Source organism: Sapajus apella, unplaced genomic scaffold (genome assembly GCF_009761245.1).
Source record: "Sapajus apella isolate SASKATOON/1434 unplaced genomic scaffold, GSC_monkey_1.0 scaffold2, whole genome shotgun sequence".
In the NCBI taxonomy this organism is placed as follows: Eukaryota; Metazoa; Chordata; class Mammalia; order Primates; family Cebidae; genus Sapajus; species Sapajus apella.
Window position 1 is genome coordinate 40,130,880 of NW_022436942.1, and position 15,819 is coordinate 40,146,698.

At 35.4% G+C, this 15,819-nt stretch overlaps 1 protein-coding gene across 1 annotated transcript in view; it reads left to right on the plus strand.

The window, feature by feature from the left end:
- Nucleotides 1-15,819, plus strand: part of ACSS3 (acyl-CoA synthetase short chain family member 3) — a 161,131-nt gene that overhangs the window by 94,563 nt on the left and 50,749 nt on the right. Inside the window, exon 9 of the mRNA XM_032296849.1 lies at nucleotides 6,351-6,454. Coding sequence (XP_032152740.1) covers nucleotides 6,351-6,454 — 104 coding nt within the window. The remainder of the gene's footprint in view (nucleotides 1-6,350; nucleotides 6,455-15,819) is intronic.

Sequence of the window (15,819 nt, forward strand, 5' to 3'; positions counted from 1 at the left end):
TTGTTTGGTAGTTTATGGACCTTGAAGGAAATAGTAACTTTCGTCTTCTTTGGCCCTCACTTTATTCCCTGATAATTCATCAGATTTTTATTTAGCTTTTTATTCATTTCTATTTTGAACTAAAATTAATTTGACAACACTATTATTTTTCCATTTCCCTTTTGCCTAATTTTCAGCTTCATTTGAGCCTTGAGTTGTGCTCAGTTTTACATAAAATTAGAGAAAGGTGCATAGGTCTCATGCCCATTATTATTTTCTCCTCTCCTTTTTTTCTATTTTGGATATTTAGTTTTTAGTATTACCAGTTTTAAAGCAGATAAAACTTTCCATGTGTTACCGTCGTCAGAAATTATCTACACATTTAGTAGTCACTGATAATCTGGGATAACATTCTCCAATAAACTGATCTCTCCAATATGGTAGGTACATGTGACTATTAAACTCTTGAAATGGGTTAGTATTGCTGAGAAATTGATACTGTAAGTGTTTGCTTAATTTTAACTAATTTAAATTTTAAATGGCCACATGTGTCTAGTAGCTACTGTATTGTACAGTCAGATCTAGAACATATATTATTTACTTAGGTAAATTTATCCCAAATTACTCTACAAAAATGTCTCATTTTACATTATATTTACACAAAATATATTTTTGAATTTTCCAATGTAGGCATTTATTCCTTTGTTATTAATAAAATAATGTCAAGGTTAGTAATGAGGAATTTAACTGTTGAAAATGTTATACTATTCTTTATTTCAAACCACTATACTTTCTTGAAATAATAAGATACCTCATACCTAAGATAACTATAAAATATAAATTTATACTAAGTTTTTTGCTTCAATTATCATTGTTACAAAAATAGCAAATCACTTAATATAGTTTTGTTTACTCAAAGGAATTGGGAGTTAAATAATATTTGATTAAATACTTGTGAGATTTTATTTCATTAATTATATCTTGTTCCTAAATTTTATTTAGATTTATATTCTATGTTCATTAATACTATTCAATTAGCAGTCTGTAATTGATAAAATAACTATCTTTTTGACAGTTTGAGGAATTTTAATATAAAAATAAATGGGTAGCGTCTAGCATATTTGGGGAAAGAAGTCATCCATATTACTTTGACATTTTTCTAAATCATTAATGATCTCACAATTTTTCCTTTGCATTAAATAAATACTAACGTTATTTTAATGGAAATGGAAGGGATTTTCTAACTTTCAGAGAAGAAGCCACTTTTATCATCCATTATGAAATATCATACCTTTCAATTTATTAGTGTCAGCATGATGATTGCTATTATAATGATATTTTTAAAAATCAGTAAACAAGTTTAGGAACAAAAGCAATAGGAATATACTGCTAAAACATAATAAATACTAAGTTAAAAAATATATAATGGTGACATTTGCCATCAAATTAGAGTTCAGTGCTAATGCATGGTGTATTATTATAATCAATTACTCAGATTAATTATAGTTTATGTGGCAGGGGATGAGGGATAGCCAAAAAAAAAAAAAAAAAAGTTACAACTTTCAAAAATGCTGGTAATATGAAGATATCAGCTGTTCCTTGCTTTGCTACAAATTCTGTATTTTAATGTTTTAATTGACAATGTTGTACATCATGTTCTTTTTTAATTGTGCTATAGGTTCTGGGGTACATGTGCAGATCACACAGGATTGTTGCATAGGTACATATATGGCAAGGTGGTTTGCTGCCTCCATACCCCCCATCACCTATATCTGGCATTTCTCCCCATATTATCTCTCCCCAACCTCCCCACTCCCTACTGTCCCTCCCCTAGCCACCCCCGAACAGACCCCAGTGTGTGATGCTCCCCTCCCTGTGTCCATGTGTTCTCATTGTTCACCACCTGCCTATGAGTGAGAACAAGTGGTGTTTGATTTTCTGTTCTTGTGTCAGTTTGCTAAGAATGATGGTTTCCAGATTCATCCATGCCCCTATAAAGGACATGAACTCATCATTTTTTATGGCTGCATAGAATTCCATGATGTATATGTGCTACATTTTCCTTGTCCAGTCTATCATCGATGGACATTTGGGTTGGTTCCAGGTCTTTGCTATTGTAAACAGTGCCAGAGTGAACATATATGTGCATGTGTCTTTATAATACAATGATTCATAATCCTTTGGATATATACCCAGTAATGGGATTGCTAGGTCAAATGGAATTTCTATTTCTAGATCCTTGAGGAATTGCCACACTGTCTTCCACAATGTTTGAACTAATTTACACTCCCACCAACAGTGTAAAAGTGTTTCTATTTCTCCACATTCTCTCCAGCATCTATTGTCTCCAGATTTTTTAATGATTGCCATTCTAGCTGGTGAGAGATGGTATCTCAATGTGGTTTTGATTTGCATTTCTCTAATGACCAGTGATGATGAGCATTTTTTCATATGTTTTTTGGCCTCACATATGTTTTCTTTTGAAAAGTGTCTGTTCACCTCCTTTGCACACTTTTGAATTAGTTTGTTTTTTCTTGTAAATCTGTTTTAGTTCTTTGTAGATTCTGGTTATTAGCCCTTTGTCAGATGGGTAGATTGCAAACATTTTTTTTTCCCATTATGTTGGTTGCTGGTTCACTCTAATATTGTTTCTTTTGCTGTACAGAAGCTCTGGAGTTTAATTAGATCCCATTTGTCTATTTTGGCTTTTGTTGCCATTGCTTTTGGTGTTTTAGTCAGGAAGTCCTTGCCTATGTCTATGTCCAGAATGGTTTTGCCTAGGTTTTCTTTTAGGGTTTTTCTGGTGTTAGGTCTTATGTTTAAATCTTTATTCCATTTGGAGTAAATTTTAGTGTAATGTATCAGGAAGGGGTCCAGTTTCTGCTTTCTGCACGTAGCTAGCCAGTTTTCCCAACGCCATTTATTAAACAGGGAATCCTTTCCCCATTGCTGGTTTTTGCCAGCTTTGTCAAAGATCAGATGGTTGTAGGTGTGTGGTGTTGCCTCCGAGGCCTCTGTTCTGTTCCATTGGTCTATATCTCTGTTTTGGTACCAGTACCATGCTGTTTTGATTACTGTAGCCTTCTAGTATAGTTTGAAGTCAGGTAGCGTGGTGCCTCCAGCTTTGTTCTTTTTGCTTAGGATTGTCTTGGCTATGTGGGCTCTCTTTTGGTTCCATATGAAGTTTAAGGTGGTTGTAAACAGACCAGTGTAAAAGTTCTGTTGCTTCTTCAGAAAGTCATAGTCTACCTCTGTACTGTCCTATAGGTAGCCTCTGGCCTCGTGGCTATTGAACTATTGAAATGTGGCAAGTCCAATTTGAGATTTGGTATTAACAAAAGACTGGAAGATATCTTACCAGTAATTTTTATATTCATTGCATATTGAAATAGTAACATTTTGGATATATGTAATTTAATAAAATATTAGAGCCAATTTGACTTTATTCTTCTTATTTCTCTGAATGTGGCTCCTAGAAAATTTTAAACTACATATATTTATTGGATTTGTAGCTCACATTATATGTCCGTTGGACCATACCAATTGCATTAGCTCATTTTGCTTTGCTGTAAAGGAATACCTGAGGCTGGTTAATTTATAAAGAAAAGAGATGTATTTTGTCTCAGGGGTCTGCAGACTGTACAAGAAGCACAGTACCAGATCTGGTTCTCGTGAGTCCTCAGAAGGCTTAGAATCATGATGGAAGGCTCAGGAAGAGCAGGCATCTATCATAGCGAGAGAGGAAGCAAGGAGGAGGAGAGGAGGTGCCTGGCTCTTTAAACCAGCTCTCATATGAACAAGTAAAGTGAGTGAGAACTCACTTTTTACCATGGGGAAGGCACCAAGCCTCCCCACTAGGCCCCAACTTCAACATTGGGGGTCACATTTCAACATGAGATTTGGAGGGAACTAATATCCAAGCTATGTCCCCAATTTAGTTAATCATCATGGCTCTAACTACATTACTGCAAAAAATAAAATGTAATAAGATAATTTTATTCTCTGAATATCTTTACATTTGCAGATGATGATTTTTTTTTCTCTCAGAAAACGAATGTGGAATAGTAATAGCACATTGAATGTTTAACCACAATTTAACTAAAGCCTCTTTTGACACCCTTATACATATAAGGGTATAGATAGCCTCTTCTATAGACGAAAATTACCATGAATAATTCCAGGTGGTTGCACTTCTCATATAGACATTATTTATCAGTGATTCATTTATATTCAAATTAATTATTTTATGTTTTCAATAGCTGTTTACAACCCTGATTTTTTGTAGGATAATGAAACTGTCACTTTTTTCTCACTATTGAGGTCAAATGTATCTTCAGGGCCAAGATTATCTGTAAAAGTTAGGGAAGATGTCAAAGTAAAATTGGTGATGTGAGAACTTAAAACGTTTGTTTATTTGGTGGCCCAGCTTCTGTTGACATTCATGCTATCTCTTTGAGATACCCTCTCCCCACTCTTCAGACCTCCATTCAGCCACTTTAATCAAGTCACAGACATTATCTTTACTCTCCACTGCTATGGTCCTTGAGTGATTTTTAATACTATTTTGAAAAGAATCCTTCTATAAAAATACTCGTTTCCCTCTGTGTCGTTCACTGTTAGATCCTTTTAGCTAACATAAAATCTATCATCCTTCAGAACAGACACGTTTTCAAGATCTCTAAGTTTGAGATTGCCTTCTCTACAATGACACCCATTTTTTTCTCACCTTGCCTTCATTTTCATCAAACTTTTTCTTATGTGACTTCTAGTCTTTTACCTCACTATTGTATATTTCTTTTATGCTGGTTATTCCTGCCTTGCCTTCGTATGTGACTTCTAGTCTTTTACCACACTATTGTATTTTTATTCTATTCTGGTTGTTCTTGCCTTACCTTCCCATAATTCCTGCCTACTTGGGAGTGTCCAGATGGCCTTTCCAGCATTGATTTCCCATCCCTTGTATCACACCCCAATCTGTGCTATTCCTGCTTAGCCTCCCAGGCCACTGATTGAGTCCATAAAAACCAACTAGCTGTTCTCAAGTCTTTTCACATTTACGTTGTGCTCCAAAAATATCCTAGAATACTTACTCCAGAATTTTGTTCTCCTCAGGTTAACTGTTCCCTCTCAAATTCCACACTCTTAGAAACCAACATACCTCCTCTTTTACTTAGAAAAATAAATCAAACTACAAACTGGTGTTAATTTTGCCACCCCCCACCCCTGTGCTTTAGCATGCTAAGCATCTAGAAGTGTTTAAATACCTAAAAATTTTATGTACTTTGATTGGTCTTGGGGTTATAAAGATGTATGTTCCTAAGGCACTCATAGTTCAATGTAGGAAATATACAAAAACGAAAGAATTCTAGAATGAGATACATGTTTATAGCAAAGACAGAAACAACGTTATTGGAACATTGGGGTGGACATATTTGAATTTTCATGAATCTTTATGAAATGATATGAAAAATTAATGATATGGTAAAATATATTACGTTGTTTAGGATGAGTGGGCAGGTTTTTGTCAACTGTGTCTTACTTTGATGATAAATGAAGTAACTCTTCATACACACACACACACACACACACACACAGAGACTTTTTTTTTTTTTAATAAACAAGCCATGAAAGCATTTGAAAATGGAAAAAATCCATGCTCTCAATGAACCACTAATGGGGTCAACATAATTCTATTTTTCTATTTCATTTTTTCCATTCTGTGGTATGGTACTTTCTGCAAAAGATGCTTATTCTCCTGCATCTGTTAGTAACCTTGGATTCCTTTTGATTGAAGAACCTTTTGACTTCCAAGGCCACAATGGCATTTACTTCTTTATCAGCTGTCTGTCCTGTAAAGGTCCTTGGAATAGGAAAAATATGTACTTGAAATCAGAGTAAGCTTTATCAGAGGAATTCACAAGAAGGAACAAATTCATATAAATATTGCCTTAGCCGATACTTATGTATGTATATTTTGTGTATATCCTTACTTAGAATATAGCAATCAAATTTGGAGACAAAATTAGCAGGGATAATGTCAAGGTGAAAGAGATTTTATCTTTGATCATTACATGAACATGACAGATCTATTAAAGAGATCAGCTCGATTGCTCTTTTAAAAGCTGAAAAGCGGTGGCCGTGAATTCTACTTTTGAAGTATCTCATTTCAATTCTGTGATGTGTATTTGGTTACATCTGGGCCCAAACAAGAAATGCCTCTCATCATTATACAGTCTGATATATTGATTATATGGCTGTATTCCATCATGATGTAATGAGTGTGGTTATATTCAACAGTGTTTTAAAAATATAAATGAGATTAGTTAGATTTATTTTCCAGGAATAATTTGATATCACTGTCTCATATTCAGGTTCAAAACATTATTTGTGGCTGGAGAACGATGTGATATAGATACCCTGGAATGGTCCAAAAGTGTCTTCAGAGTACCCGTCTTAGACCATTGGTGGCAAACTGGTGAGCATTTTCCTAGCATGTATGTAAGTATTAAATAAACGTCCTAAAAGACTGCAGGGATTGGAGGAAACTTTTGAGCTATGACCAGATCAGGCACAAACTCAGGATTCGAGTGGTTCAGGTTTCAGTAAAAATAAGCAATTTTTTTATTGTTGTGTTATTAATAATGTCTTCATAAGTGACGATGATGCCACCATTGTCTTGGTCCCTAGGTATAAAGCACTAAAGACCTCTTTGTCTTCTCTTTTTTGTTTCCTATATCTGGTAAGTTACTAAGCCTCATATTTTCCTTTAAAGTACATTTTGGGTTTATCCCGCCTTCAGTATTCCCATTGCCTTTGAACTGTGGCAACTGCTTATCGTCTGCCCTGATTTAAAGTATCCTAATCACTCATCTCTGTTCTCTCTGCTTTTTTATACACCCTGTACACTCTTCCCAACGTCCCTTTATGAAGCCTTGTTCCTCTCATACGACTCTCTGGCCACCTTCTATATTCTGTAAAATCTAATATATCCTACCTAGCATTCAAGGCAGAGAAATTTATTTTTCTTCAAAACAATCATCATTACATATGTAATTTATTCATTTAATTTATTTTGTTTATTCTCTGTAGTCCTCCCACTAAGTGTTCTTGGGAAACAAATTTTCATATTAAATGGATCGACTGTAAACTTTGGAATAAGCAGACAACTACCACAACAAAAACGCTGCTTCTTCTTTAGAGGGATGGCTATATACATGAGAGTGGGTACATTGTCTAGAAGCCATTTATCTCCTCACCAAGTATAGAGATTTTAAACAGTTTGACCCACTGAAAGCAACTATGAGCCTTGGCAGTCCTACAACCTTCATATACACATATTTTGGTTCAGTCCCAGTTAGCTCAATGAATTAGATCAACATTTTTAAATAAATGTTTTCAGTATTCTCACCTTCTGTGCTTCTGGGGCAGAATATCCAATTTGGGTTAAAAGTGAATCAGATTACTTCACAAAAAATTAGTTCCGATTATAAAAATGATTTTCACGTAAAAGATTAACTGAGACTAAACCTCAAATTCAGTGTTTGATATTTCTGAAATTTTTGATTCTGAGAAATTACACTTTTTATATGATGTCCTTGAATATTGTTCTTTAACAGTGTGTTTTTTGGCTCAGCATGGTGGCTCACGCCTATAATTCCTGCACTTTGGGAGGCCAAGGCAGGCAGATCACTAGAGGTCAGGAGTTTGAGACCAGTCTGGCCAACATGGTGAAACCCATCTCTACTTATGATACAAAAACCTACCTGGGCATGGTGGCGCATGCCCATAATCCCAGCTACTCGGGAAGCTGAGGCAGGAGAATCACTTGAACCCGAGAGGCAGAGGTTTCAGTGATCTGAGGTCCTGTCATTGCGCTCCTGCCTAGGCAACAGAGCAAAATTCAGTCTCAAAAAAAAAATGTTTTCTCCTTTGAAATATGAAATATAAAATGAATGCTCAGAGCAGAAGACGCTTTCCTTACATTTTCCCTAAGATGAAAATCAGAAGGTTTCTGTTCCCTCCAGTTTTATTTACTAAGGGCAAATTCGGTACTACTTACTTAGACTCAGTTTTGTAACCATTTAGAAAATACCAAATATAAGACTGTTGAGAAAATGCTACAATGCTATGTGTAGAAATACATAAAAATAAGTGGAGAATTATTGCTTCTGCAAGAATAATATTTACAGTATTTAAGTATTCCCATTAGCCAGGAAAGTTTTAACAGTTACTTTCTTGGTCATGAACTGGAAAATGTTTTGTCACCTTTAAGATAATTTCCTTTATCTGGTCAAAATGGAGGAATTATTTCCCATATAAATGTGACCTGACACAAACGCTTGCAGAGGAGTTCTGTGTTTCCTTCTTAAAGGTGACTGTGCCGAAACTCACTGAAGAAAACCAGCACATTCATAAATACAATTATAAAATTCCTTTACTTTTTCTTAATACATAATAGCATATGTGGATATATGTAGTTAGTGTATTTAGGCTTGGAGAAAAGCTCACCAAAGCCTGTGACAAGCATATGAGGTCCTTGGTGATGGTGAGTTTCACGAGAATTTGCAATTTTTTTAAATGTATTATTCCAAGGGAATTAATAGCCACATTGTGTCAGTGTGCTGTCACTGTAATCAGGTTGGAGTGACTGTTAATTGCCATAGAAAACATGTGGATTTTACTAATTAAATGACTGATTTTTTTCAATTTCCATTGTCCTCATCCCATTTGATTTTCCAGCATTTGGTATTCTGTCCTGCTAAACTACACAAATACATTTGGATGGGTAGATAGATAGCTACTAGCTAGATCGCTAGATCATTTTGTGCTTTGTAAAATAATTTCAATATAGGTGAATCAAAGGTCAACTACTAACAGCAATGTAGTCAGGATCTCTACTCATTTGCATCAAAATCAATTTATCATTTTTAAAGTTGTATGTGGTGATAAGTAGTTACAAAATGATACTGAAGGGCTGGGCATGGTGGCTCATGCCTGTAATCCCAGCACTTTGGGAGGTCGAGGAGGGTGGGTCACGAGGTCAGGAGTTCAAGACCAGTCTGACCAACATGGTAAAACCCCATCTCTGCTAAAAATACAAAAATTAGCCAGGCGTGGTGGTGTGTGCCTGTAATCCTAGCTACTCAGGAGGCTGAGTCAGGAGAATTGCTTGAACCCTGGATGTAGAGGTTGCAGTGAGCTGAGATCGCACCACTGCACTCCAGCCTGGGCGACAGAGTGAGACTCCAGCTCAAAAAACACACACACACACACATACACACACACACACACGAAGTTCAACATTTTCAACCATTCTTCCTTAAAGTGCTATCAAATTGATGTTTGATTCCAAGGGAAAGGGCAAGTATGTTATGAGTTATTATGAACTCTTAACAAAACATCTGATATTTCTAGTGCATTCATGAGTTTCCTAGTTTTGTATTTCAAATAGGTGGTAGTGCATTTCTCCAAGAAGCGTGCTAGTAAACACATGTTAATGTTTAAGAGAAGGTTAGCTTTAACCAAAGAATTCTTTCCTTTATTTCAAATTTCAAATTTTCTACAGGGTACCCTTTTCTTGTTATTGACTTAGAAGCCGGTATTTTTTACATACTTGTACACTTCTATGAACCTTATATAAATTCATATATGTGTGATTTCATATGTATATGGATAATTCATGAAAGTTTGCTCTCTGATTACATTGATATTTGTGTACAAATGAGCTGCTTAGAAACTGAGATATGTAATTTGAAATGAGTAAGGGATATGTTAAGTAACTATAATGTGTGGATAAAAATTAGTTCCTTTGACTTGAGTTGTAAGAAGGGACTCTGAAGTCAATTCATTTATATGACCATGTTTTATTAATCAGGATTCTCCAGAGAGACAGAATTCATAGATAGAGATACAGATTTAGAAGATGAGACTTGCTAGATAGATTGGCTGGCTTGATTATGGAGGCTAAGAAGTCCTGTAACAGGCCATGTACAAGCTGGAGACCCTGGAGTTCTGGTAGTGTGGCTCAGTCCAAGTCCAAAAGCCTCAGAATCAGGGAAGTTAATGAATGGTGTCACTCTTAGTTCAAGACCAAAATCTTGAGAACTCAGGGGCCACTTGTGTAAGTCCTGGACTCCAAAATAGGGGGAGCCTGGAGTAGTTGTCCAGGAATAGAAGAAGAGTGTATTCCAACTTCAGCAGATGGATACTTCTTTCCTCTGTTCTTGTTTTTTCTGGTCCTGGCTGACTGGATAGTGCCGTCCCGCAATGAGGAAAGATCTCATCTTGTGCCCTCAGACTCATATATTAGTCTCTTCTGGGAACATCTTCCCAAACACAATAAAAAATAATACTTTTCTAGATTGCTAGGTATTTCTTAATGCAGTCAAGTTAACACCTAAAATTAACCATCACACATTATTATTGTTACTCTCATGCAATTTGTATTAGTACCAACAGATTCTAGTGACTAATATCCTTTTTTATTTCATTAATATAGGCATTCTTTGATATCTTATTCAAATAAAACCTAATATTCTAAATGGAAAGCTAGTCTGTGGAAAATACAAGAACAGATTAGCACCCTCCACCCCTCATATGAATATTTTATTAAATTGTTGCTGTTCAGTACCACTGAAGCATGAAGCTCTTGCTTTGGAATATAATAATGTAAATATTTAATTTTCTCGTGAAGGAAATTGGTCTTGTCAAGTTTAGAGAGGAGAGTTGTCTCTATTTGTTTCTAAATCTGTATAAAAGCCAAATTATCATTCACCCAGATGCTTTATCTTCACAGTAACTCATCCATAAGACGATTGAAAACATCTGGATTATTAGTGAATTTTTTCATTTTCTTTTTTACCCAGAGATAGAGAAACAGAGGTGTTACAATCATAATTTAAAAAGAGAAAATAAAGAAGATAATTGTTTCATTAAAACGTGGTAATTCATGTGCAAAAAAAAAAATGAACAGCCAAAACTTCACTATCCTCAGCTCCACAATCCCCTATAACAATAAAAACACTATATTGTTATAGAGGTCAGACAGGAAGCACAATTTTGGAAGAAAAGAACTGTCAGTGCAGTTCATGGTGGCCTTTGCAGGATTTTTTTTCTTGTGATTTAAGATGACTATAAAGGACTTACTGTTTTTATGAATAAATGAACTAGTACAAAAAAAGATTTGCTTAAAGTTCAACAGAGACTTACTATTAAATCCTAAACACATTAGATCCTTTCCTTTCCTTTCTTTCCCTTTTCCTTTCCTTCATGCCTCCCTCATTCCATCCTTCCCTCCCTCCTTTAGCTCCCTTCCTTCCCTCCCTCCCTTCCCCCTCACTCTCTTCCTCCATTCTTTCCTCCTTACCTCTCTCTTGCATCCTTCTTCCCTCCCTCTCTTCTTTTATTTTGCTACAAGATATAGTATTGGTTTAGAAATGATTGTAACAAAACATTCTCAAAACCCAATGTTTAGTGTTATTTAATCCTGGGTAAAAGCACTTTATTCTTTCTCTTGCTATCACTCAGATACTTCATAACAGCTGCAAAGATAGAATACTCAAGTTCCACAGTGGCTTTTATAAAGGACAACTTAGTGAAGGGTTTATTTCAGTAGAATTCACAGAACACAGTGTCTATACTTACCACCAGAAGATCTAGAGCTTATATTGAAAGGGTTTCAAGTGTCCAGGTACTGATGACATAGTCGAAATGAAGTAATGACCACCAATTTGAGCAGCACTAGGTGATTTTGTTGTTTGTTTTCATCATTTTAATGGAAGATTCTTAGATAATTTTCATAATTCTTAGGTAATTTACAGAATTTTTTAAATTCTAAGGAAGAATTTTAGTGAAATTTAACTCTAAGGGATTTTAAACTCTAAAGGATTTCAATGAAAAAACAGTAGTCAACTAATAAATTGAGACATTGGTGATGTTTGAAATTATTGATCTTACTTTATCTGCCTTGAGCCATCCTTGTTGAGTTCTTATATCTTGATATACTCTGAGTATTTCGCTCCATACTTTATTGAACTGCTTCAGCTTAAATTACAGCTGTAGTTCTGAAGTAACTATAGTCTATCTACAGCCTAACTCTTCTTCCATTGAGAAAGAATCTGATAATTTTAGATTTTGTTAAACTGGACCCAAAGGCTACAGCAAACTTCAGTCATGTCAGCTCCTAAATCTAAACTATTGATTCTAAGAGTATACATACCCTAATACCATATTATTAAAAAGTTTTAAGGGCTACTTGACATGATTTCTTATTTTTGCACAGCTTGGTAAGTTAATATTCCTGACAGCAGACAACTGAGGCAAGACTTTTAACTACAGAAGTTGACTAGGCTGATCAAATTGAATCCTTATTAGTAGGAATGTCTGGAGAAAATTCATTAGCCCAGAAATTTTTAAGACAGCAATACATTTTATTTCAAACATCAAAACCACTAAATAGAATAATTACTAAGAGTTCGATAACAGAGATCTCTGTGGGAAATGTTATAGGCACAACTACAGCCCTGTCTCATTCCTCCTAAGTAAACTAATTTGATAGGTAAGATATTCAAGTCAATTTTTCCCCCGATTGTCCTCCTCCGTTGTTACTCTTGAATTCTCAGACATTTTTCTTTCATGTGTCCATGCTGATCTCCTGAATTGTAGAGAGAATTTAATCTGTCAGACTGTAGTTCTGAACATTTAGGCTATAATAGGGAATTTTATATCCCTGGAATCAGCATTGAAAACATTAGGCCTCTTGTTATTTCTTTTATTTTTAAAACATTTTACAACTGTGTGTTAGATGTGTGCCTTTCTTCCCAAGTTACTTAGCTTGTGTACTGTGCAAAATCTTGTATATTTACTGCAAAATGCATTCCTAGGCATAAGCCATAAAAGGCTCTATACGTTTGATGTGACAATGAAGAAAGTATATTATTGGTGATTTGAGGACTCCATCTTGAATTATTTAAATTTCCTACGGTTTAGGTACCAATAGCCATTAGCAAATATTCCTATGCCTACAGATTGGGGAGCAGAATATTTCCATGTGCTATCAAAGCTTCCTTCTGGATTTTGCTTTTAAACTACTTATTATTCTCTGTTTCTGTATTTTACCCAGTAATTTCTGAGTCTATCAAATTTGCGCTGTTTTGGTAGAGTTTCTTTAAAGTACATGCCTGTGTTTCAAAGACAACCCATTGAACTAGTGTGAAACGCAAATGATAGAACTCAAAGAGCTGGGTTGTACTGAACTGGCAAAACACAGCCCCATGAATGAGGTTGTCCGGGAGATACCCTGGGCTACTTACAAATAGTAGAATGCAAATAATCTTTCAGTAATATGAATGACTTACTGCTGTCTGATTCATCTTTGTTTTTCACAGGTTAATAGAAATAAATTTATATTTTTCTTTCATTCAAAGAAAGGATATTTTTGATAAATTTATCATGAGAAGTTGTGATGGGGGAAAAAGCAGTTATATAGACACAGTGTCATCTCAGCAACATGTAGCTAGAGATGCCGTGACAGTATCCATCTGGTGAGAAAGAAAAGAAGCCCTATGTCTTTATTGTTGCCTGGCAACAGCATTTTTTCCTCATTTAGAGCAGACTTCATTAGTTTAAAGAAGGTGATTTTTACCGATAATTTGAAAAGCCAGAGCTTAGAAGTAAGCTACGTGAATTTTGGTTTGTGGGAAGAATAACCTTTTGTCTAATGTAAGTCATGCTTAATAAGGCTTTCTCTTTCTGAAAGTGATTTACTGTTTACAAACTGTTAATCCACCTGACAATGAATTCCCAAACCAAACAGTAGTCATCAAATCGTTTTCCAGGCATTATAATGTAAAAAGAATATCATTTTTCAAAAATATCATTACACAAATTAGTTCAGAGCTGTAGAATTGTGTTTTAGAATCCCTATTTGTGCTCATTATTATGTTAGTGATAATGCTTTGGCAAGAGACTAGACGCTGGGAAATCAGCTAATAATATAAAGTTGGTTTGGCCTTTGAAATATCTGTTCTAATTCTCCTCTTACCCTTGGCAAGTATCATGTATAATTCACATTGGAAAGGTGAAAAATATGTCAAATTTTATAGATCTTCACAAGAATAAAAGTATCTGTACCTTTCTTTGAAACTTTATTGTCTGAAAATTTGATTCCCCCTGTTATATGTAAAACCCCACAAAACAATTCCCAATCCCTCCTTTGCTGTGAATTTTAATTTGGAAGACAGCAGGTGGCTATTCTCCTTGGAGAAACAATGTGGTTATGGAGAAGTAATGCAGAATCCAGCAGGTCTGCCTTTAAATCCCACTTCAGCCACTTATTCTATAGCCATGGGCAAATGCTTGATCTTAAGTTTCTTCAGGACTAATTGAAAGCTTTAAATAAACTGAAATACATACTAACAACCTAGAAGAATTCCTGGTGTATAGTCAGCACTCAGAAAATATTATTATTTATTTTTATTATTTTTTGAGATGGAGTCTCAGTCTGTTGACTGAGCTGTAGTGAAGTAGTGCCATCTAGGATCACTGCAATCTCCTTCTCCTGAGTTCAAGCTATTTTCCTGCCTCAGCCTCCCCAGTAGCTGGGATTATAGGCAGCTGCCACCACTCCCAGCTAATTTTTTTTTTTTTAAGTAGAGACGAGGTTTCACCATGTTGGACAGGATGGTCACACACACACACACACACACACACACACACACACACACACAAATATATATAATTTTCATTTTCCTTTCTATAAATAGTTCTTCATGAATGTAAAGGCCATTTTTAGAATCCTGGCCTTTAAATAATTCCGATTGAAAAAAACTCGACTTTATAGTCTTTAAGTTCAATTTATGTTTGAGAAAATGTAACCATAGAGATTTTACTTTCCTCAAGCCAACAAGCTAGTTGACATTAGAACCAGAACGCTCATTGTTCAGTGCTGTCCTGGGTCCTCTCCCATACCTCTTTTATCTCATGCCTTTATTAATTCAGCATTTCTTATCTAATTGAACACCAGGTTATTTATGGGCTTCTCCATTGAATCCTCCACAGTTAGAGACAATGTGCTGGTAAGGGAGTAGGATAAGAGCAGTGTCTCATAGCTTGAATTAATGGTCTTCCTGCACAAAAAGTTAGGTTGCTTTGAATTAAGTATTTTAAACTAAAATCGTACCATCTCCTGAACACAAAGATTACATTGATTTTCTTTCACTAATGTACATCTCACTGTTTCTGCTTTCTTTCTGCTACCTATTCAGGTTATTTATAGTTCACTGTATAGATTCAGAGGTGAAAAGAATGGTTTCTTTACAAATTGCCTCTATGCCCATCATGATGCTCTGATTAATATGACTCAGCAGTGCTAGGTTGCTGCATTCATTTATTTCTAAGACTTCCACTAGCAGCATGGGCTACTGACTTCTAAATCCATATTGTTTTAATGTAGTTTCTGGAACCACTGTAAAGGCAAAATGGCAGATTGCCAGATGCAGCGGGAGCTCTCATTTATAGAACTGGACTTGTGAACTTGCCACATCTTCCTCTTAAGCCTTGGTCACATCTAGTTTTCTTTAACTTGTGAGCCATAACCCTGGAGGTTAACTTGGCTTTTCCCTTTTGCTTTTGCCCCATATACAGACAGTCACCAAGACCTTTTGATATTTAGTATAATTAAAATTTGGTCTTGTCTTCTACTGCTACTCACCTCACCAGACCGCCCACATCTATCTGATTTATTGCTTTGGGTTGGAATCATCAGTTTAGTGTTCCAGTTAGCAACTGAAGAGATTTTTCTATGATGCAATTCTGAGCTAATCGCCTTTGTGGAAACCCCCA